Source organism: Telmatherina bonti (assembly GCF_933228915.1).
Source record: "Telmatherina bonti genome assembly, chromosome: 12".
Taxonomy (NCBI): domain Eukaryota; kingdom Metazoa; phylum Chordata; class Actinopteri; order Atheriniformes; family Telmatherinidae; genus Telmatherina; species Telmatherina bonti.
Window position 1 is genome coordinate 13,065,485 of NC_136610.1, and position 23,517 is coordinate 13,089,001.

Consider the following 23,517-nt stretch of genomic DNA (forward strand, 5'->3'; position numbering starts at 1 on the left):
AAAAAAAAACAAAAAAAAAACCTACAGAAAACACAGGAGACGCATCACTGTTCAGTTTTATTGTGACTTAACAAAATGTGACTCCTGTTTGACTATCAGGCATCATACTGTGAAAATATTTGACTGAATTCAGACTGACATTGATTCAAAAGTAAAAAGCTGCCTTCACTGCAGCATATTGAAAATAAAGGACATTTCAAGGAAACATGAAACAATCATCTTAAAGGACAATCCCCCTAAAATCCTAACCTTGAGTTACTCTGAATAAATGGCTTATTTTTAAATCACTCATGTTGTATAGTTTGAAAGCTTAAGTTTAAAAAAAAAAAAAGTAAATTTAGTGAAATAAGGAAACAGAACACCAGTAGCGTTAATCTAAACGTCTGAAGGACAAACATGATTTTAAAAATGGTTAATTTTATTAAGATATTTATGACCCATTTAAATAATTAATGAAACATTTGTTTCTTAAATAAACTGAAATACATTGCAACTGTCATATAGATAGAAAAATACACAAGAGCGTATCATTCATAGCAAATATATGCTTTAGTTATTTCTGTACTATTTTGCTCATTTGACTTGGACTTTTAAAGGTTACAGCTTAATAAAAAGGATAAACGCTGTGGAAAGAACTTCTACAGAGCAACAAAAAGCACATTTCAGTGGAATTGTCCTCTAAATATTCTCTTGTACTTTTATTTGTACATTAAAAAAAAGACAAAAGGTGGAGAGGGGTGAAGAGTACATTTTGGTTTTATGTTTGAATTAATGACCTGAACAGGAAAAGAAAAAAAAACAAAACAAAGAAAAAACCCCCCCCACAAATAAAACAAAAAAAAAACCAACAACTTAAAAGTAAAAAGCTCTTGATAGCCATTAGTCGAAGGTCTTCTTTCTCACATGTTGCTACCAGCCTCCTTTGCCGCCCTTCTTCTTCTTCTGTGGTACTTTTTTGCGGGTGGCTCCTGACGCCGAGGGCTTCTGCTGTCGTGGAGGAACTGCACTGGAGGTGGCGGCAGCTGTCGATGATCCAGATGCAGACCCTGGTCTCGGAGAAGTGGGCGGGCTGCTGGCCGTCTTACTGGCATCCCTGAAGGGACAGACCGAGCCGGGGTGGGGCAAGATGTTAGTCTCAAAAACACTTCATTCATTATTCAGTTTGAATGTGATGAGCTGAAATCTCTGCATCTGTGATTCATGTAGTAATTATTCAATTAGAAACTTGTTCCCGTTTGCGGAGACTAATCCAGCTGGTAACTTTTATTTTTTTCTTTTTAGTTTAGTTTATTTGTCAGGGACAATGTGTAAAAACCTTATCAGTAGATGATTAACATCAGATTTAGCATTAGCTTAGCTGTTTGGTTTTGACACCAAGTGGGCCAAAAAAAAAAAAAAAAGGAATATTTTTTGGATATTCTTATATAAATATGTTTTTGGATATATGTTGTATATTTAACTTAATCAGGTTTGATTCCCAACACAAATCTAAAAAACAACGTGTGCATTCGACATTCTGCTCTTCTTCAGAAACAGCTTGTTATTCTGAAATCCACTTTGCAGCAGGAAACTAGAAGCTAATGCTCTGCAATGTAAACTGCAAAGATGTTGAGTTTTGATCTCAACTGAACCAAGTGGAGCCACGTGTTTTCATCAACTAATCTTAATTCTTCAGCATGGAAGACGCCGCTTCTCAACACAAATAAATACAGTTTAAGCCTTTTTATCTTTGCTCAAGACAATTTTTTATCATTGGTTTGTCTTTGTTTACAACTAAAATCTCATTTTCACTGCAGACACTGACTTGACTTGGCAGGAGAAGCAGATGGACCACTTATACAAACTGTGGCTTATTTTCATGTCCCAGTAAAGCACTACTCTCTTCAACAGATTGCAGGCGTTGCAGCCATTCAGAGACACAAGAGTGTCAGAATACTATTAATGTCTAATGATTTCTTCAGTACACACTGAGGTTTCTTTAGCCTTCCCCCATTAGTGGGATCGATTACAGGAAATAGACATCCATCTGACTGCAGTGTTTACTCACAGCTCAGCTGAAGCGCCTGCTGTCGCCCCTTGTGTGCCTTTTCCTATTTGCTCCTTCTTCTTGCCCTTCTTCTTTCCTCTGTAGTAGGATCGCTCCCTCATGGGAAGCCACCTCTCTGGGTCAGGAGTTGCTTTGGGGTCGTAGTTCTTGGGTAGTTTGCCTAAAAACAAGTTTGAGTGGGGTCATCATCATCAAGATGATTAAACATTTCACAGTTTTGATCAAATGATTTTCACAACATGATATTTTATAAATCCTAGTTTGTATGTTCCACATTATATCTGATGAAGTTCAGCTTTAGTGGCGTTTACATCGAGCAGATCCAATCAGAATCCAATCCACTTTATTCATATAGCACATTTTTTAAAACAGAATGTCGCCAAAGTGCTGCACAAAGTCGAATATCACAAAATGAAAATAACGTGAAATAATAATGAACCATGTAATCATGCCAGCTTATCTGATTCGATTCAATCAGAAAAAAACCTTTATATTCTTCTAAATTATTAGGCAATAGGCTTGTCAGAAGTATTACAATCATTACCGTAATCTATGCATTGTGTAGACACACAACTGATTGGATCAGTTTATCTGGCGCCTACGTCAACAGGTCAGCTGGAATCTCTGATCAGCTTGATTTCAATCAGACACATGAAATATTCGTCCAAGCAAACGTAGTCACTGACATACCTTTCTTTTTCTTCTTCTTCTTTTTGATTTCGGTTTGACTGCAAAGAAGATCCACAAGAAGAAAACAGCGGTGAATTTAGCTCTTCCTTTATTTCTGCATCAGTTCATCTTTGTTTAAAATAAGTCGAATGTTTGGAGCAGTGCAGAGCTGCTGAGGAAAACTTAACGAAGATTTACCCGGGTTCCTTGGGAAGACTCTCTCCCGGGACTTTAGCAGCTTTTTTCCTGACATATGTGGCGCCGTGGGAGTTCTCCAGCTCGTCCACGTCCACGTTGAAAGACATGGTGTCTGCAGATGGTAGGTGCTTGCTTAGGCTGCAGAGGAGCGCTAAGGATGTAACAGTCTCTTCAATGCAACGACAGAACTCTTTCTACTTTAATGCCTTCCATTTTAAGCATCTATCAGGGCAAAGGATACGATTTGGCTTTATCCGTGTCCACCAGAGAATAAGCAGAGATGAGCTGTGCCAGCGTGTGGACGTCATTTGTGTTTTGTCTGTGTTGGGAGAAGAAGTTCAGATGGAAGTTTGTTTACTGTAAGGAGTCGTCACAGCAACCGTTCCTGACAAACTAAGACAGTTTAAAAATTTCTTGTTCTTTATAAATATTAAAAATGATTTTAAAAATTGTCAAATTGTTAAAGATATTGATAAATATTTGTGCTGGACAGAAGCAGCAGCTGTGAGGTTTGTCCTCACACATGTTGGATGATGTCTGCTCAGGTATCCTGCAGGAGTTTTAACTCACTTCCACAGCTGCTCCAAATCACTAATGGCTTCTTTTTTCCGCCCGTGCTTCAGCTTGAAGTTTGCAGCTTCTCGCACAAGACCCAAGTGTGCAGCGGATCCGGGCTGTGGAGGAGAAGCGTGTTCACATTTCTGAAACTAGCATTTATGACTTAGCAGCTTCAACATCAGTCAGCCTTCATAAACCTGATCATGTTTAGTTGGCATCACCAAAAATCATACATTTAAGCAGATTTTTTCTAACAAGGGAGAAAAAAAAAAAAAAGATCCCCATATGCTAAAAGATGATTTGATTAAATTTTGTTATATAAAAACAACAGTAAACACACACCTGTTCGGACTGATAATGTTCAATTGCTTGTCTGAAAACATCAATAGCGCAATCGATGTCTTCTTCATGAGAGTACATCGTTACCAGAGCTGAAACCTGTAGAGTAGCCACACAGTTTGCATTTCAGATGAATGATAAAACAGAACAAAAATAATCTTTTATGTTTTAATTATCTTACCATCCCTGCTTTGTGCTTAAATTCTTCAATGGACCTCAGGACATCACAAGCTTTTGTTACATGACCTGAAAGCCAGAAAAAGGACACTTCAACTAGAGGAAAAGCCCAAAACGTTTATTCAAAAGGTTAAATATGTTTACTAAATTTATATAAAACATCAAATTAATTATAAAAACTACTTCATGAGTTCACAACAGGAATCTGGAAAATAAAACATGCCTAACAATTGTGTCCTCGCTAAGTAGAAAGGAGTCATCTATGTGAAAGTTAGTCGGTACCTTGGACTAAATAGAGTTGTGCCATTGTCAGTTTGATACCGGATGCACACTCTGGATTTTGATCAGAAAATTGCTGGAAAAAAAGAAAAGATGGAAAGATGGATTGGAACTGGGAGCACATGACAGACTTGGATTTTATAAGATGTTATTTCTTTGCACTATATAGCGTGATAAAATGATTTTCACTAAATTTCCTGCAATTTTACATCTAGATTGTTTGACTAAATGTTACCAGGTCATTGTTCAGGACATTTGTGACAGAAGTCTGCTGACTTGTGGGAATCTTCCTGACAGGAAGTAGCAGTGTGTCATGTTTATACTATCACGGCGCTAAACGCTGCATTAAAGGTGGAGTGTGTAAGATTTTCAATATTTTCAAAATAAATTAATAAAATAACTACAATCATAATTAGAATGTTTTTTGAACATGTAGGTTCCAGTCTGTTCATATTTGATGTGTTATTAAATTACAAGTTTAATTAATGACAAATGACAAAAAGCCCTTTTTTTTTTTTTACTGGTAGGCAAACATTTAAGAAGGGTCTTTGTCATTAATTAAAATTGTGATTTAATAACATATCAAATATGGACAGACTGGAACCTACATGTTTAAAAAAAACAATCTAATTATGATTGTAGTTATTTTTTTAGTTAATTAATTTTTTTAAATATTGAAAATCTTACACATTTTAATCTTTAATGTCCTGCAGTCAGAACTCATTTCACTGCACTGTGTGCAATATCTGTGTGGCTGATGGGTGTAATGTGTTGTGTGTTCTTTTACCTTTTGCATTATTACTACTACGTGTTACATTTTCATATGTTTATATTTTTATATATTATTTGTACTTTTTATATTTTTATTATAGTCTTTTATACAACCAACTTTGGGGCGGTCTGCACATTTCTATTATAGGATATGTATGAATTGGCTCGAAATGATGTGTATGTTGATTCGTGTATGTAAAGTGTCCTGTGACAACATTGTTGTGAAGTGGCGCTATACAAATAAAGTTGAATTGAATTTCAATTTTGTTGTGGTCGTGCAATGACAAAGGCATTGAATTGAATTACCTGCAGGAGCTCTATGGCCCGGCTGTGCTGTTTCTCCCGGCACAGCTGGGCCACCTGGATGAGGACCGGCAGCGGATGACCTGGATTCTGAGATTGCAGACCAGACAACAGTTTCTTGCACTGGTCAGCCTGTTTACAGAAAAAGCAATGAACAAGTTTATCACAAATCAATTGTAAAACTATGGACAATGAGCCATAACTGCACCAGCTCTTATCCATACCTGGTTGGTGTACATGGCCAGCAGGGCTTTGTTGAAGTCGATGGCCTGCAGCTGCCTCTTCGCCAGCTTGTATTCGACGCCTAGAGTATTTGTCAATTTCACCTTTTTCTTCGAGTCAAACACGTTTTGGTCCTGGAAGAACACAAAGGCCGGTAATTGTGGCTGACATTTAAGGATGAAGTTCGCTGTTGGTTCAAGCCCTTTTCCACCCACCTTGTTTATTGTAATGATATTGTTGGCCGTCACAGCCAACAGCCCCACATCCGACGGCCTGAAATAAAATCACATCATCAGGATGTCTGACTAGATATTCCACTTTCCAAACACAGACAGACAGACGTGATGCCATTTAAACCTGCGTCACTTCTTCTTCACCTGCATCTTCCTGATCTGTAGTGGACAAAGTCTGATGCGATGAATTCTCGACTTACTTGAGCTTGATGACCTGGTTGTAGAGCTGCAGAGCTTCGTCTGTCCGGCCCTGGAGCTGCATGATGTACGCCATCTGAGAGTGGATGACCGCCAGTTCTGACTCAATGTCCTCTTCAGTCACATCCTGGATGAGACAAAGTTTTAGCCTCTCTTCATTGGCTGCCTGTTGAATCTAGAATAGAATTTAAAATCCTTCTCCTTACATATAAAGCCCTCCACAGCCAGGCACCACTATATATCAAAGACCTCATTGTTCCTTATATACCAAGCAGAGTACTTCGTTCGCAGACTGCAGGCTTACTTGTGGTTCCTAGAGTCTCAAAGAGCCGAGCAGGAGGCAGAGCCTTTGGTTATCAGGCTCTGCTCTTATGGAATAAGCTCCCAGTTAGTGTTATGGAAGCAGACACCCTCCCCACCTTTAAGACTAGGCTGAAGACTTATCTTTTTGATAAGTCCTATAGCTAAGGATGGTTAGCATCCCTTAATTATCCCTTAGTTATGCTGCTATAGGTTTAGACTGCTGAAGGGCCTTTTCCTGATACACCAAGCTTCTTTCTCTCTCTCTTTATCTCTTTCTTTTGGATTGAGTTGGACTCAACTCAATCTGTTGGTTTCCTTATATAGGCTATTATGAATTGGCTTTCATTATGTTTTCCCCTCTGTCTGTAAAGCGTCTTGAGATGGCATTGCCGTGATTTGACGCTATATAAATAAAGTTGAATTGAATTGAATTTACATTGAACTGTGATCATGAGAGAAACACAAATACTCTCATTGCTGTAAAATTGACTGATTTTTAAGACAACAGATTTTTTTAAAAAAATTAAAAATGATTAAAGAAGAATAAAGTTAATGTTTCTGAATGGCCAGGTTAAACTAAGAACTTTATTTAACAGAAATATAGTAGTTCCCAAGACCTACTTTCATCACTTGTTTGAAAGTCTAATAATATTTTTAAGATAATTCAGGCAGAAATCCAGAAAAAGCAAGAATTTTTAAATATTACTAATTACTTTGTATGAATGTACACACATATAGCACATCTTAAAATATTCTGAGGCCACTGTACATCTGACAAACAGAATAAAAATTAGAAATAAATTATTGAGAATATGTAGGGTAAATAAAATACAAGTCCTACAACATTTTGTTATGTTAACATTTCCAACTCCCGACTGCTGCTTTACAAAAACATTTCAAACATTTCTGAGAAGGTATAAAAGGTTTTCCAAAGAAGAAATAATGCCATAAATGGCTGCACCTTTCACTAACTTGTAAACACCTGTGGTCTGCTTTCTTTTTCACTTTCAACAATCATAATTTACAGGATTAAAAAAAATAAATAAATAAATAAAAAGGTTGAATTCAATTAAGGCATGATTAAAAAACAAAAAGATGAACTCACAGAATCATCTGCCAGGGAGACTTTGCAAAGCTCTATAAAAGAAAAAAACGGTGGTTAATGTCTATATTTCATTAAACGCATTGAGAAAACATCGGCTTGACAGATGAGAACTGACCCACCTTTGGCTTGTTGTAGTTTATTGAAGGCTTCCGTCAATTGTCCCTGGCCAATCAGAGCGCAAGCCGTGTTATAACAGAGCTCGTACGTTGACTCGGGCAGACCCAGATCTTCCTACAGAGGAAAACCGATGACAGATCAGTGGGAAAAGGCTTTCACTCTTCTGAATTTGTAGCATTAACCTAATGACTGAAAAGAGCTCATGTTGATGAGTTTACCATTGGGGTCTTCTCCCACTGACTCCTAGCAGCCACCACAGCAGCAAGGTTGGTCTTCCTCTCCTCCTCGTACTCATCCTGAGAATTCCTGATCAGATCTGTGTAGATGGACTTGCACTCGTCGTAGCGCTCCAGTCTGTACAACTGGACAAGGAGAAGAATTCAGACCAGCAAATGCTCTCATGTCAGCAGCGTTAGTTTAACAACACAGAAGCCATTTCTAAGGAAATATTTTCATTCATGGTTACATTTTTTCCTTGGAAAAAAAAAAAACAACTATGAGGCATAATTAATTATATTTGCACACTATATTTACTCTATATTCTAAATATATATATTTTTTAAAAATCATAAATAATGCGCTAGCATGAATCCTTTGAGGTTTCTCCGCTCATGAAAAGGCAATAAAATTATTTTAGTTATTTTCGCTGTTTTTAGATGCGTTTTCCCCAACAAGAGTTGACAATAACATGTTAAACATGTGCTATAGTGTACAAATCAAAATAAAAACTAAACACAAACATATCACTGGATTAGCTAAATAATTTTGTTAAACAGCCTTACCACTTGACCATAAAGTTCCTTCAGCTTGTCTGTCTGTTCAGGAGCAGCTTCAATGGTCTTCAGGGAACTTTCCACCCTGTTCAGCCGGTACTCACAGTAAGCCTTTTCAAACACAACCTCACTAAATGCAAAGAAAAGACAGAAATTTATAATAATTTATAATAATAATAATAATAATAACAATAATAATAATAATGGCTCGGACCCTAATAATAAAAGAATTACAACAAAGCTAAATCCATGTGAAAAAACATTTTACCACCAGCTGTGATATTCCATATCACCAAGGACAGCAAATACAATCATTTTGTCAGGACTTTTCTCTAATGTTTCCCTACACGTTAATATTTCAGTACATTATCAGCTGCCACGATTAAGCTAACCATTCACTTAAGCATTTTGATTTATTTTATTACCAAAAGTATTAAAATCTATGACTGTACAGCTATAATCAGTATTTGATTCAAAGTCCAAATACGCACACACATTAGTCCATCCTGCTTAACACACTGACTGAACACATGCTACTATTGCCAACAAGGTTTAGGGACTTTTATACCTCTTTTCAGAACCTTCCAGCACCCTTTATCATCTTGTACAAATACTTTTCAGCCCATGGACAAGGGAACCGCTGACCTCCGTGAACTGGTATACAACTACCATATCTGAGAATAGCTGCAACAGTCTGTTTGGAAAGCATCAGTGATGCTTTCAGGTGCAATCCCAGCCTCTCTCTTCTTGGCATGTCCCCATTTCACAAATGTAAGGGCCCCCCCCGTTTATTTTAGGACTTATGTAGTGGTCATCAAGCCACTCGTACTGCTTACTGATGCCTTTACTGAGGGTTTACGTCACCAAAACTACTTGATCTCCATAAAGTGGCACCTTGTCTTTGAAAACGGATGACTAGGGAGATGAATTATGCCTTGAAGTTGAGATGCGAGTAGTTAAAATGAAAAATAACTCAGATGTTAGTGGAAACCCCGCCATAATACAATGCTGACCTGACAACTACCTTCATGCAGGACCACAATAAAGGATAGAATCAGCCCATTTAGTCCAATGGTTAATCCTTAATGAGGCTAAACCTGCATGGAGGACTTTTTGGTGCTTGCAAACCCCCGCACCAAAGGTCTATGACCAACAATCAACCATTTTGATCAGTTTTGCTAAATTTGGAGCTTTTACTCAAATAAAGAAATCAGAATATTTCTTTGATGTTGCACCGCAAAAATGCTCTGACAGGACTACTTAAAATTAAAAAGTCTGTTGGTGAAGCTGAGTTTTATTTATTTATTTTATTTCATTTGGCCAATCGCACAGGTAATGTTACCTTTATCCCTCTGAGTTTATGTGAAACTCAAATGATGGTGTGTAACTACAATAAGTAGTTACTGGTGTTTACAATGACCACAGGTGAATATGTTGTTACCTGCCAAGCACTTTTGAGTGGGTGTTCATGACATTCAGCGCCTCTTTGAAGCTCCCATTCTGGATAAGGCAAACTATTTTACATTGCAGGGCCGTCACGTCGTCCCTGTTTTCATGTAAAACTGTGGCAAAGAGAAAAGACACAATTACAATACACTGAACATTTCTTACTATAAAAAAAACTCTGTATGATCCAAAAGTATATTTAAACTGCTTTTCTGTACCAGTTAAAAAAAAAAAAAAAAAAAAAAAGGCACAGAAACAACAATGAGATAATCAGGAGAGGTTGAAACATATTTTAAAGCCTCTGTAGCAGCTAATTAGCTAAGCTAGCAGTCAGACTTGGGACACGTCAGTAGTCAGGCACCAAAAGCGTAGTTCTCCAACTCTAAAATAATGCAAAAATTGAAAGAGATTACAGCTGACGTGTTGGTTTTCTTTCTTTAAAACACGACATTGCAAAACGGGGTGGTACACGAAGCTATGTTGCTGTTTTTAGACTTGACAGCTGAACAGTGGTTAGCATAGCAACATGCTAACAGCTAGCCCTGGCTAGCTCTGCTAACTAGCAACTTGTTTGTCGTCTGGACAGTGCTCTAGCTTGTGTCCAAAGGCAGCCCTACCATACAGTAAAACCTACTCTTAGAGAGAGCTTTCAAAGCTCGTGTGTAATCTCCATTCTGCCCGCAGCGATTTACTTCTGTCCACAGCGAAGCTACAGAAACACCTCCACTCGCCATCTTCGCTGAATGGACCCATGGGGAGGCGGAAGTGTTACATGTTTACTTCCGGGCTACTAATGCGAATATTTATTAAGTAAACTCAACAGATCGAGGGGGAAAGAGAGAGGGACAAAACGTTTAAAATAACTACTTTTATCTATTGAGGTATTGTTTAAATTATAATGTAAGGTTCCAATTTTGGAGATGTACTTTTTAAACTAAGAAACTGACGTAGAAAAAATTATGCATTTAAGGTCACCATTTAGAATCGGAGACAGAACCACTTCTTCCGAACTGATCAAAACCAACAACAGCAATGTCAAACTGTAAAAGAGTTGATTATGCGTAATTTGTATTCACTATGAACAACAGCTTTATAAAAGAAAAATCCCATAGTCAAACTATAATGACAAAACATACCATTTTTTCAATTAAGTTTGATGCTTTATTTTAACACAATCATACAACATTGTTTGTCATAAAAATAAAATGTCACTGACGCAATACAGTACAAAGCAGAATCAGAATCAGAAAGACTTTTATTGTCATTGTCTTTGAACAATTCACAGATAAGGAACTTGTTTCGGTGATAAGGTGCTGAATAATAAAAAAATAATAATAAAAAAAACACTGAATAATAATGTAAAATTAGAAATACAGCTATTTTACAACTATTTTACATATAAGGTACGGCGTGCAGAGAAATGAACATATATACAAACTTTTTTTGTGCTAAAAGTATATAATAAAAAGTAAAGGTAAAAGTAATTTCAAACGTTTTGATACAGTTATTAACACACACACACACATTCAACTTTATTTTCAATATTTTCTATGTCATATAACAATATTGAATAGATTTTATTTGTGATCATCGTTATTTGCTTCTGGGACACTTCTACAGAAAGGTAATTTCATCATAATATTTAATGCTTTATCCAGCCATATTACTATTATAAAATAAATCTGAGTATTGATATGAAAATTTTGATAAACTAAGATGGAATCTAAAATACAGTAATAATGTCTTACAATTCCAAGTATCTCAAAATTAATACTTAGTTTTAGTCAAAAACGTGTCAATATTGTCATCTTAAAACGTTAGAACATTTGCTTTACTGTGTTTATCTGAGAATGGTCTTATTCCCAACATTTACAGTGGAGCGTGAAGGCAGCGGGGTTGGAGGTTCAGTCGGGCTCTTTAGCAGAGGAGGAGGGGGCACTGTTGTCATTCGTCAGGGCTGTGTGTCGAGCTTTTGTCCAGGAGAAATGGCCGGGATTAAAGGTAAGCAGACTCCATTTCTCTGTTCCTTTACCAGATTCCTAAACTGCCCCGCAGGTCGTATAATGAGTAAAATATGCTGCAAACGCTAATAATGCAGTTTAATACCCAACTGGCTAAGGGCGACGTAGAAAGTGTTAGCAGCAGGGCTAGTTGAGTCGTCAACAGAGACTAGCCGAAAAACCAGCAGTGTTTCTACAAAAGCAGCTTCCAGTTGGTGAATGTAACTAAACCGACTGAATGTTTTCTGACATGCACGCTGCAGCTGTAACACTGCATGTAATGTGTAAACACGCAGTTGATGAGTTATCAGGAATGCTAATGTTAGCCGCACCTTCATTTGAGCAGCCGCTAATTGAGCTGTCTGGATTAACGCTTGTTAACGAGCAAGCACGCGCACTGATTCACGCTCAGGTTTGAACGAGCGCCTCTGATAGCATGAATAGCTATTGCACGTGAAATCAGCTGATTCATCACATGATATAGGGGCCCTGTTGCCAACCATGAGATTGTGGACAATGGGCACTCACTCACTCTCTCACACACACACACTCACACACACACACACACACACACACACATGACTCCCCCTCTGTGTCTCTTGCAGCTCTTATCAGCCTTTCCTTTGGAGGGGCCATTGGTCTCATGTTCCTCATGCTTGGATGTGCCCTCCCAGTGTATGAGTGAGTACCACCATCAGGAATACTGCTTAGCTAGTGATCTCATTATAAAAAACTAAACGGTTTTGCAGAGTATATGACCACATGACTCTTCTTTGAGGTTTTAGGAAAAGGTTAATGTTGCGTCCAACATGAATAACCTTGTTCTTCTTATTATTCGAGATATTATAAAGAGGCAAATATACTCTTCTGGTGTCGTTATCCTTTCTCTAAAAATCAAAATGATGTTTTTTTTTTAATGTAAACGTGAAATTATGAAGGATTTTGTACTCAAAATACAGGAATATTTTTAGTAAATGCAAAAACACCTTTACCTGCACTAATATTCGTCTTTGCCGGGTGCTCAAAACTTTTCAGAAACAAGCAAACACAAAACATTAAAGAGTAAAATATCTTAGTTGTGGTTCATAAATTTGTTTCTACAAGTCATTGAGGTTTTTAGTAGAATCGACTCTTTGTGACCAGTCTTAAATATACACTAACCTCTGTTCACTTCATTTTGAATTTGATTTTTTTTTGTTTTACATTTATTATTGACAAGACAAATATCTTCCCAGCCAGAGTTTGGAAGTGTGTTGGCTTACAGAGCTATGACCTTAACAACCCCCACAGTTTTTCTTTGTTTTGCGGTTCATCAGACTTCTGACAAAAGCTCCAGATTAATTAAAATGATCCTGTTGTGACTCTTTAGTCCCTGTATCTTAAACTTTTATCAGGTTTTTTTTTTTAGGGATGAGAAATTCAGTCGATAAATTTAATATCAGGAGTTTTTGCTTCACAATTTTAAAGTAGTATTTAAAAAAAAAAAAAAACAACGACTTTTTTTAATCAAGTAAATGAAAATAATCCATTATAGAATTTTTTTTTTTTTTTAAATAATTTTTACTGTTTTTATTGATTTTTTTTTTTTTTTTTTTTTTTTTTTTTGCTGGTCTTCTAGGGCATTATAGCAGCAGTATGGTGGTACGGCTACTGTGTTGTTTTTTCCTAATTTAAATTGAAAAAAAAAAAAACGACAAGCAAAACAAGTTTTGTACATTTTTTGTCTTGTTTTTAGTCTACAAAAATTGAAGAATTGTGAGAATCGCAATTTGAATTGAATCGGCACCCACAAAAATTGGAATCTAACTGAATCGAGTCGGTATGAAGGCCTATCGTAACAGCCCTGGTATTTGTGGTGAAGTATTAATACAATGGTACCCTGCCTCTCACCCAGTAAATGCTGGGATGGGCTCCACCTTCCTCCTGACCCTTAACTGGACTAAGCGGTTAAAAAAGTGAATAATTAAATAAATGAATGAGTAATATAGCACACCGCCATCAGGCGTATGCTGGATGATTTGCGTTACTTTACTCTAGGGCTGCAACTAACAATTATTTTAATAATCGATTAATCTGACGATTATTTGTTCGATTAATCGATTAATCGCTTTTTAAACTTACATTTTAGTTTTACCATTATTTCTCCCAAGTAAGTTTTTGATAAAGCATCTATATCATGTCTATATTAAAATTCTGACAATACCCTCCTACATACCTGGATTTGGCACCTGACTAAAGCATAGTACATATTTTTCACAATTTATGTTCTTGAAAAAAACAAGAAAACACAAATAAGTGCAGTTTACTGCATTTTATTTGTTCTATTGTAAACACTGCTCATACCTGAGCCAACTTTTCTTCAGAATTGTAAAAGTGCAAACAATTTATTAAAAATAAAGTGTCCATTGCATGAATGCACCTCTAGTTTAAGTAAACCTGTCAAAAGGTCGTTAACAAAATAGCCTGCTATCTGAAAAAGAGCGGTAAACATTTAGAAAATAAGTGCATATTAAGTGCAATAAAAAAAATTCTGCTTTTCACATAACAAATGTTGCAAATCTTAGGTAATTCATGTATGTTAACTAAGAATTAATTCAAGATCTATCAGTCTACATTTCAAGGAACTCCAGGAGAATTACATTGATAGAGGACTTAACTGCTCAACTAACAACAAGCACCCACATTTCTAAACATGTGTAGCACTAAAAACTACTGAGCTGACTTTACAAAAGACATTGTACTGCAGGAATAAGAGTTTTTGAGATTGCTCAAAATACTTTGTTTGCTACTAACTATGTTTCCCCTCTTAAAACAGTTCACTTTTTAAAAAATGTATACAATTCAAAATGTATTAACACTTGACAACATGCCACAAAATAGTTCATCCCTGAATTCAAACACTAACAGTGGGATATGAGGTAGAACAGTTATTTTCAGTCATTTGAGAAAGTACTTTGCATTGCAGTGAAGGAAGGTCAGCATGTCCACATGTTGAGGGCTTAGGCTTGCTCTTTTTTTAGAGGCTATGTGTCCAGCTGCAGAAAACAGCCGCTCTTCCACCATAGACAGCGGCCTCATGTCGTTTACTAGCATGTTTAAAATATTGTCTGTTAATGGTGCACATTCCTGCGGTGTGGGCATCTTCTTGTTGCGCACAAATTCACTCATCCTGGTTTGTTTTTTCCTACAACACACAAAAATGACAGAATAAGCCTATATTTTAAACTAAAATAAACACATTTTACCCAAAATACAGTTGTACGTAATAAAACAGCACAAATACATTTAAGTTGTAACTTAAGTTACATAAAAAAAATCTATCGATAGTTAGTAAACTCACCGCGCTGGCTTTTGGTCCTCGGCTTCCACGCACACATGCATTCGCTTGAGGTGCTCTCGCAGAGACGTCGTGCTTCCGTGCCAGGTCATATTTGCAGATTCTGCAGATCACTCGGCGTTTCTGTGGGTTTAATACAAAGTGCTCCCACACTTTGGATGACTTTGTTCGTGTACTTTTTTTCTCCAGTTAAGTCTCGTTTCTTCTTTTTTCGCTTGGAACTTTCGCCAACTACCTCCGCCATCTTGCTTGTATGCCGTGTGTATGCGAGAAGCAAAAGAAGGCCAACTATTGGCTGTTCGCTTCTCCTACTAAATGGGTGGGCTTTAACCACCGATGGCTCATTACTGCCACACTTTGGTCGCGGTTACAACAGACCGGCTCAAAACACGACAGAAACTATAAACTTACGGTAAAAAACAAGTTAATTAGCAACTAATCGATTATTAAAATAGTTGACAACTATTTTAATAATCGATTTTAATCGATTAAATCGATTAGTTGTTTCAGCTCTACTTGACTCACATCTTAACATGGTTGGGAAGTAGATTTCTTTTTCCAATAATATATAAATTCCTCTTTTGATTCCAAATACAGTGAGAAATGTTTAGCCGAGACAATAGTTGTGTCGTCGAAGTGTTTGTTGACGTCACTTCATTTTGTTTGTCATTAATTAAACATGTTCATATAAAGGCTGTGAGTTTTGCTAATCAACTTTAAACATAACATGGAGTTCCAAGTTATGTGATTTGGCAACAAGTTACTTTAAAAAGACTGATGTGTTGTATTTGACATTTTGTGAGACTGGGATTAAACCAGTAATGTGTGTTCTGATGCCCAGGTCATTTGCAGACAGCGTATGAGGCATAATTATGAAAAACAAAGGATTTATATTTCCGCTGACTCTTTCACTCTGAAACAAACGAGCCAGCGGCTGTGAAGTTTGTTATTTTAGATTTTAGTTGATTTTGTTGCATTCTGCATCGTCACAGTCTCTTTTTCCTTTTTTCTCCATCCGCAGCAAATATTGGCCTTTGTTCCTCCTCTTCTTCTACATCCTCTCCCCGATTCCATACTGCATCTCACGGAGGGTGGTTGATGACACAGACTCAGCCAGTAATGCCTGCAAAGAGTTGGCCATTTTCCTCACAACGGGAATCGTCATTTCAGCCTTCGGCCTGCCCATCGTCTTTGCAAGAGCTGACGTAGTAAGTTACTGGGACTTGGTGCACTGTGTTTCCTGAATTGAAGGCTTAATATATTTTTATTTGCTTCACACTACTAAAAAAATAAGTTTATTTTCTTGCTTTGTTTTTATTTTATACATTAACTGCTCAGCTGACTTAAATTAAGACAGAATAGAGATAAGATAAGATAAGATAAGATAAGATAAGCCTTTATTAGCCCCACAGTGGATTAGAGTTAGGTGTAGCGATGCATATTTAAAGAACAGCAGGAGAATAGAAACGTGCAATATACAAGATAACTATTATGTACATGACAATCTGCCCCACTTTCATTTTAATATCAGTGAAGCTGATACTTGTTCAACGGGGAGTCTGTTTCAACCAGCAGCATCCCATTTAGCAAATGGTTGTTGTTTCCAAATAGCACGTAAACTAGCTGGATTAGATTGGGAAACTTTATAAAGTTTAGTCCATTATGTTGAACAGTCCTCTCTTGTTCTGCACAGTCTTAATTTGCCTTCAAGTCTTAAAAACCACTCATGTCTTACACCAGTGACCTCCTCCTCATCTCTCCCAAGGCTTGGTGCTAGGGCTGGGCGATATGGCCAAAAAAATAAAATCTCTGATTTTTTTTTTTTTAAACCAAATTCGATTTCCGATTTTAATCGATTTTTTTTTTCCCTTTACTGTAAAGGGGAAAAAAAAAATTACAAATATCAAAAATTATTCTTTTTCAAAAATGTTTTTATTGCAGTCAACCTAGAAGTTTACCTAAATTTAAAGGGCAACTAAACAAGCTGTTAAACAAGGTTGTAAAAAGAGATGGCAGGCACTGCCACTGTAAACATTATAAGTAACAACATGTTTGTACTTACAGCGTTCCACTGTGAGATAGTTTTTAAGTTTTGATCATACATTTAAGAATAGGCCTCACTTCACTTGTGTAATTTTTGAGTCCTCTTGGAAGAAAATTAGTGATTCCTTTTAGAGTATTTTGACATTAAATAACCAAAACAATTTCCCACATTGGCAATGAGGTAATAAAAATGAATGTTTATTTACACTTAACATGTGTTTTGAGAAAATTGACCTCTTTGATACAAAATACTGTTTTCTAAAAATCCCTGAATGTTATTAAAGCTATATTTCTAACATACATGTATTATTACATTCTTGCTGTTTTTTGTTTAATTTACACATTTTTGGCAAAAAGACGAGCGTGTCAACTGCATCTGGCTTTAGAACACTGTGGCATGTGACAATGCCCCCTCCCACACTGAAAACCCTGCGTTCCCATTACACCTAGAACTGTGCAAAAACTAAATATCGCCATAATAACCGCTGCTGTAAAAGTTTTTACGATCTCAAGAGGTGTTTTTTCAGACATTTCAATACAGAACTATATTGCAAAAGTGTAATAGAAACACTTTTTTTGCGTTTACGTGTCCCCAGACGTGACGTGACATGACGTGACCAGTTAATTCCCGGTAAAGATGGCGCGGTGTGGAATAAACAACAGCGAATTGCAGAGTTTTAGAAAAGAAAATGAGGGAGAAAAGCTTCGAAAATCCAAAGCAAATTCTCCGCAGAAAGTAGAAAATCATAAAATACGTGCCCACTTTGCATTAACCGAAATTACGAAACGTGATGCTAATGTGCTGAACATTGTTCAACGGAAACACCCGCAAATCACAACTTTTGTTTGTCGAAACGTACAAATATCGTTTTTATTTTGCAACAAAATGTAATGGAAACGCAGAGTTGGCACTTCTTGTATGTTTCTAGCTGCCATGTTGTATTTATGCATTTCTGTGGGAAACCAGCGGGAGTGCGCTGACTTCACTATAAAGTACAGAAGCCCAAAAGGTGCTGGCAGGGCAAAAAAAAAATCCAGATTTTCATAGAAATAAATCTTCATAAACGGCAAATTCGAATTAATCGATTAAATCGATTAATCGCCCAGCACCTACTTGGTGCTTGACTCATTCCTCCTCACCATCTACCTCCTCCTCCTTGGTCAGATCATCCATCTTTACAGTCTCCGTTTCCACTGCTACGCTGATGATATCCAACTCTATATATCCACTAAACCTAACAACCCTCAGATCCGTGCTAATCTTTCGATTATATTATATTAGTCTTGGCTGCAAAATAAGTTCCTCACACTTAACTCCAGTAAATCCGACATTCTCATAATGGGTCCTGATTCCCTCACCTCTACAGTCAAAGATTTCTACTTCTCATACTGGATCATATTCACAGTCCTCCTCACCGATAAAGCACTCTATAACCAGGCCTTATTTTACCTAAACGACATGCTCCTCCCCCCATGACCCTTCCTGTATCCCCCCCCCCCCCTCCGCTGATGCCAAACTACTGACTGTCCCTAGGACCAAGCGCCAACCCTGGGGGGACAGAGCCTTCTCTGTTGCCTCCATTACCCTTTGGACTGTCTCCCAAAATGCATCTGAGACGCTACAAATGCAGCCACTAAAGCCAACTAAAAAGCTGCCTGTTTGGCTCTGCGTTTACCACATAAACAACTTTTTATTTCCTCCATATGTGTTATCTGTCGTATGTTTCCTGTTAGTAACTGATCTCATTTTAGTCTGAATTTTTTATTAGTTGCTTCTCTTGTTCTCATCTTTTAGTTAATGAAAGAACTAAATAAATAAAATTTATTATTATTAGTAGGAGTTGGAGATGAAGTAGGAGTAGTATATTCTATATTCTAAACCTTTTATGGAAAATGTCTTAGTTGAATTAAAAACTGATCTTTGCTCCCTAAAAGACGTGATGCAGAGAGAAAAAGTGAGCGTAATAAAAATGTTACTGCTGCGATACGAGGAATCCTTTCCATACTGTTGTTCTTTAAACCCTCTATTTAGGTTTCGCCCTAAATAAGTGCTGCAGCCCACCGGCAGTGTTTGTTAATGTGAATTATTTATGTGCTTGTTTACAGATCGCTTGGGGAGCGTGTGCACTTGTGCTAACGGGTAATGTAGTCATCTTTGGGACCATCCTGGGCTTCTTCATGGTCTTCGGGTCCAACGATGACTTCAGTTGGCAGCAGTGGTAAAAAGGCCAGGGGAGGGAGATCCTAGTCTGAACTGTTTTTATTAGCATTACAACTATTATTATGGTATTACTGTTTGGTTGTTGTTGTTGTTGTTATTTATATGATGACCATCCATCCATAGACTTACACCCAACCAGTGCAATACTTTTTTTTTTTTTTAATCGCCTGCTTCATATTGAACTGACAAAAGATGGAAAATGCTGACGTTCAGTTTTTGTTTGGATTTTTTTGTTACTTTTTTTTGTTTTAAGTTTTGTTCTGACTTCCGTGTTGTGAGTTTTCTTCATCTGTGTCCATTTTCGTTTGACGTGTTGTCAGCTGGTGAACAGCTGTTTGTTTCATTTAGGAAAATATGTTGAAAATAATGCCATGACAATGATGACAAACCAACAGGTCAGACTCTGCAGTCTGGCCTCTTCTCTTTTGTTTGCTGATAGTCTGAAAATTGAAGTTTTTCTTCTGGAAGATGAGCACAGATGAGAGAAAATCAACAGAAAGCTGGTGATAAATCTGCATAAATATGAACTCACTCATCCTCACAACTGACCTGGAAAATTTCTTCTTGGTCTTATTGGTTTTAAGCAACTTTTTTATCATATAAATTTATGATAAATCAGCTGATAAAAGGCAGATTTTTGCCCGTTTTCACGAATGAAATGTGACCGATATTAAAGCTGTGAAACCTAGCAAGAACACGAGTGTTTGCACCACCAACAAAACACATCTTTCAAATGTGTGTAATTGTGGAAATATCATTTGAATCTTTCCAGTTCTTGCCAGACAAAATGTAGATAAAAAAGCAGGATTATTCTATTCTACAGTCATTTAGCAGACGCTTTCATCCAAAGCGATTTACATACACACTCATATCCCGATGGACACATGGGGGGGGGGGGGGGGGCAACTTGGGGTTTTAGTGTCTTGCCCAGGGACACTTTGGCACATAGTCAGGGGAAGCCTGGAATTGATCTCCCAACTTTCCAGATCGAAAACCGCTGGTCTTCCTGCTGAGCCAGCCCGCCCATTAATTAATTAATTAAAATGAATTAAAACACCATCACCATCACCCACAGATCAAATTAAACTGACATGCCGATTTCCCAGATGTAAGCAGGATGCAAGCCGCGTATTCACCATCGTACTTTGCAACTGATAGCTCTTACCTCACAGTATGCATGAGATGGTTTTTATTCTTGTAAGGTCAAGAAAGTGCAAAGCACCTAAAGCAGCCACCAGCTAACCCAGGATTAGCTCGAGAACAGAAGGCTTGTTGGAAACAGCCAAGCCAACGTAAGACTGGCTACTTATAACCCAAGCCCAGTCAGTCACTAACAGCCTTTAAGCTTTTGACTGTGACTTTTAAAGAATCCAGCGACGGCTCGTCCTGCCGTTAAGTCAGCACATTAATTCCATATTTGCTGCATGCATTGGTAAAAAAGAAAAAAACCCAAAAAAGTTAAAAAAAACAAACAAACAAAAAGAAAACAGGAATGTGGAGTGATTGGTTTAATTAAGGTTTTTCTTTAAGTGTGTTTTCTGGTTGTGTAAAGAAAGTTTGTTCATGCAGTTCCTGGAAAAGCAGGGCATTCAGTGCTGCAGGCTGCTTCCATGTTTAACTGCATTAGCAGCTAAACAAGGAATTAAGCATCTGCTGCCTCACTGCAGCAAGGTGGCAGTGGGCGAGTGTTGGGTTTCAGATGAAGGTTCGTTTTTGCTTCAATCCCACTGTTTTGATAGACTTTTTAGTTAACAATTTCAGTTTCGTCACAACATTAAGAGTTAGTTTTACGCTCAGAAGGTGCTTGCCAGATTTCCAGTGGAAGTATTCACACATATTGTCCTACAATCCTTTTAATTTTCACTTTTTAAAGGCCTTTTTTATGAATACATCACTACAGAACATGCAAAGTATTCATGTTATAAGAATAGTAAGATTTAAGTAAATGTGGGTAGTCACCTTCTTACCTGGAGTTAGGTATCCTTATGGAGCTACAGGCAGTAAGATTGTCACAGTGGAGCATGTAGACACAGGGAAACGGCCCAGCTGTCTGCTTTGTGCTGGTATGCTTGTTTTATTTCATTGGCTGAATCCACGCTCCGAGTGAAATTTGAAGTGTCTGGATGAGGCTTCAGACTGAGCTTTCTACCTGACTAGAATTTTTTAGACTTGTGTCTGAAAGCTTCCACTGTTTTATTTTCTGTCTGATAAATGAAACAAAATACAGCTTCAGAGAAGTTAGCAGCAGGACTGACCTCAATGCTTTTGACTTTTACCAGAAATCAGTGTTAGACTGCGAAGCTTTTGTTTGTTGTTGTGTTTTAATGCATATTTCATGACAATAAAAAAAAAAATGGTTCAAAGCAGCCCAAACATATGAAACAGAAATGTACTTTAATTTTATAGTGAAGTTAACATTTCGAGGGCTTAATTTGGAGCAGTGGTTTGTCTTTCTCATCAGATATATATATATATATATATATATATATATATATATATATATATATATATATATATATATATATATATATATATATATATATATTTTTTTTTTTTTTTTTTTTTTTTTTTTTTTTTTTTTTTTTGCACTAAACAGAGCCAGACTGACCATTTGCCCATTTTCTCCTTTAAACTTTTCCCCTCCATAAATGTCTTCCTTTTAAATAACCACAAATAGCTGATTCTGTCTGCTCAGTTTGTATTTATATGAACAAACAGTGAAACAAGTTTTAAATAAAATATTTCCTGCGTGAAGCAAAACCCCCCAAGCAGAGAAAAAAATGAGGAAACCTAAAAGGGCTCCACTGGATGGCCTCTGAGTTTCAGCATCGTAAATTAATATCAACTGTATAAAAGCGTCATATTTTAAAATTCTTCTACTTGAGATCACTACCTGATCAAAAACATTGATTGTATTTAAAACACCTCAGAGATGGCAGCTTTTCAGTTCCTGTTACAAACACATTTAATAGGAAGCTGCCACTGACAGAATTGTGTGTGTGATGATGTTAACAGCCTGTCTGTGCAGCAGGGTAAACCTGTAAAGTGTTCCTGAGGTGTGAATATCTGTATGAATTTCTAACTAAATATGTCAGATGTTCCTTTTCTTTCTGTTTTGTGTCCTGCTGTTAACCCCTGAGGTGACACGGTGTGATGTGTGTAGCTGTGGGATGGGTTTCTCTGTTTCCCGTTGCGGTTGGTCTCTCTTGCTTACAGTCGGAGGATGTTATTTATTTTTTTTTAGGATGATTTGTATCAATGTTTATCGCCATTTTCTATTTACAACTTATTTGTTGAAGAAGCAGAGGTCAACATGAAGGTTTTTATTTCCCTTTTTTTCTTTCTTTTTTTTTTTTTTTTTTTTTTTTTTTTTTTAAAATAAACACCATTTTTGAACATCCTCTCCTTTGAATTGATCCTTTTGGGTTCAGTTTAACAACATCTCATTAATGGGCACTGATTTGATAACCTTGCCAAGACTTAGTTTGTTGGTGAATTGCGAGAAAAATCAGCACATTACATTTTAATCAAACATGTCAGGAACAAATAAAACACTGATAGTGATGATGCGTACTATTGTTAGCACTTTTTACTTTATGAAATGTCAATAACTTTTTGTTTTTATTGGAAAATAAGTTCAGCAAGGCTCCAAAGCACAATCCAGAAAAAAAACAATGAAGAAAACTTTTTTTTTTTCTAGAAATAAAGCATTGTAGCATTTACATTTTGAAAATAACTCATATTCTGCTCTTAAAGTGAAACTTTTGAACCTCGAGCCCCTAACAGAAGCTAATGGCCAATGTTGACTTGTTTTTATCTCTCGCTCTGTTACGCTCTCTCTCTCTCTCTCTCTCTCTCTCTCTCTCTCACTTCTCTCTTCTGTCGTCCTCTTCGGTTTCTTTGCTGAATCAGTCGTGGTGCGCGTTCAAAATAGTCAGAAATAGCCAGTCAGTTGATATCTAGTTGCTGCTGTATGACACGGCAGCTTTGAAACGCAGCTGTCACATAATACCCCAGGCTGGGAGGGAAAAATGTAGTGGAGTGTGGTTTCTCTGCCTCGGGACGATGCACATTCCTGGAACAATTGTTCCATAAATGTGGATAATAAATATCTTTGTGCCATCAAGCAGTGTCAAGTTCTAAACTTGTGTAGTATTGCTTTTTAAAAAATGACGTTC

The 23,517-nt window shown here is 37.0% G+C and overlaps 2 protein-coding genes across 2 annotated transcripts; one reads left to right on the forward strand and one right to left on the reverse strand.

Moving 5' to 3' along the window:
* Nucleotides 1-55: 55 nt before the first annotated feature.
* On the reverse strand, nt 56-10,488 carry srp72 (signal recognition particle 72). Its single transcript, XM_079250529.1, has 19 exons — nt 10,373-10,488; nt 9,734-9,854; nt 8,302-8,422; nt 7,738-7,881; nt 7,522-7,633; nt 7,403-7,434; nt 5,997-6,121; nt 5,779-5,836; nt 5,566-5,697; nt 5,345-5,473; nt 4,271-4,343; nt 3,993-4,057; nt 3,815-3,910; nt 3,485-3,588; nt 3,156-3,233; nt 2,915-3,052; nt 2,738-2,775; nt 2,048-2,207; nt 56-1,093 (listed from the first exon to the last, which is right to left on the reverse strand). The coding sequence occupies exons 1-19, from the start codon at nt 10,470-10,472 to the stop codon at nt 910-912; spliced, it is 2,010 nt and encodes a 669-aa protein (XP_079106655.1). The 5' UTR covers nt 10,473-10,488; the 3' UTR covers nt 56-909.
* Nucleotides 10,489-11,669: 1,181 nt separating this feature from the next.
* Nucleotides 11,670-20,217, forward strand: LOC306763449 (leptin receptor overlapping transcript-like 1). The gene is made up of 4 exons (XM_079250257.1): nt 11,670-11,739; nt 12,344-12,419; nt 16,097-16,283; nt 19,225-20,217. Exons 1-4 carry the CDS (start codon nt 11,724-11,726, stop codon nt 19,339-19,341), a joined length of 396 nt encoding a protein of 131 aa, XP_079106383.1. The 5' UTR covers nt 11,670-11,723; the 3' UTR covers nt 19,342-20,217.
* The last annotated feature ends 3,300 nt before the right edge of the window (nt 20,218-23,517 follow it).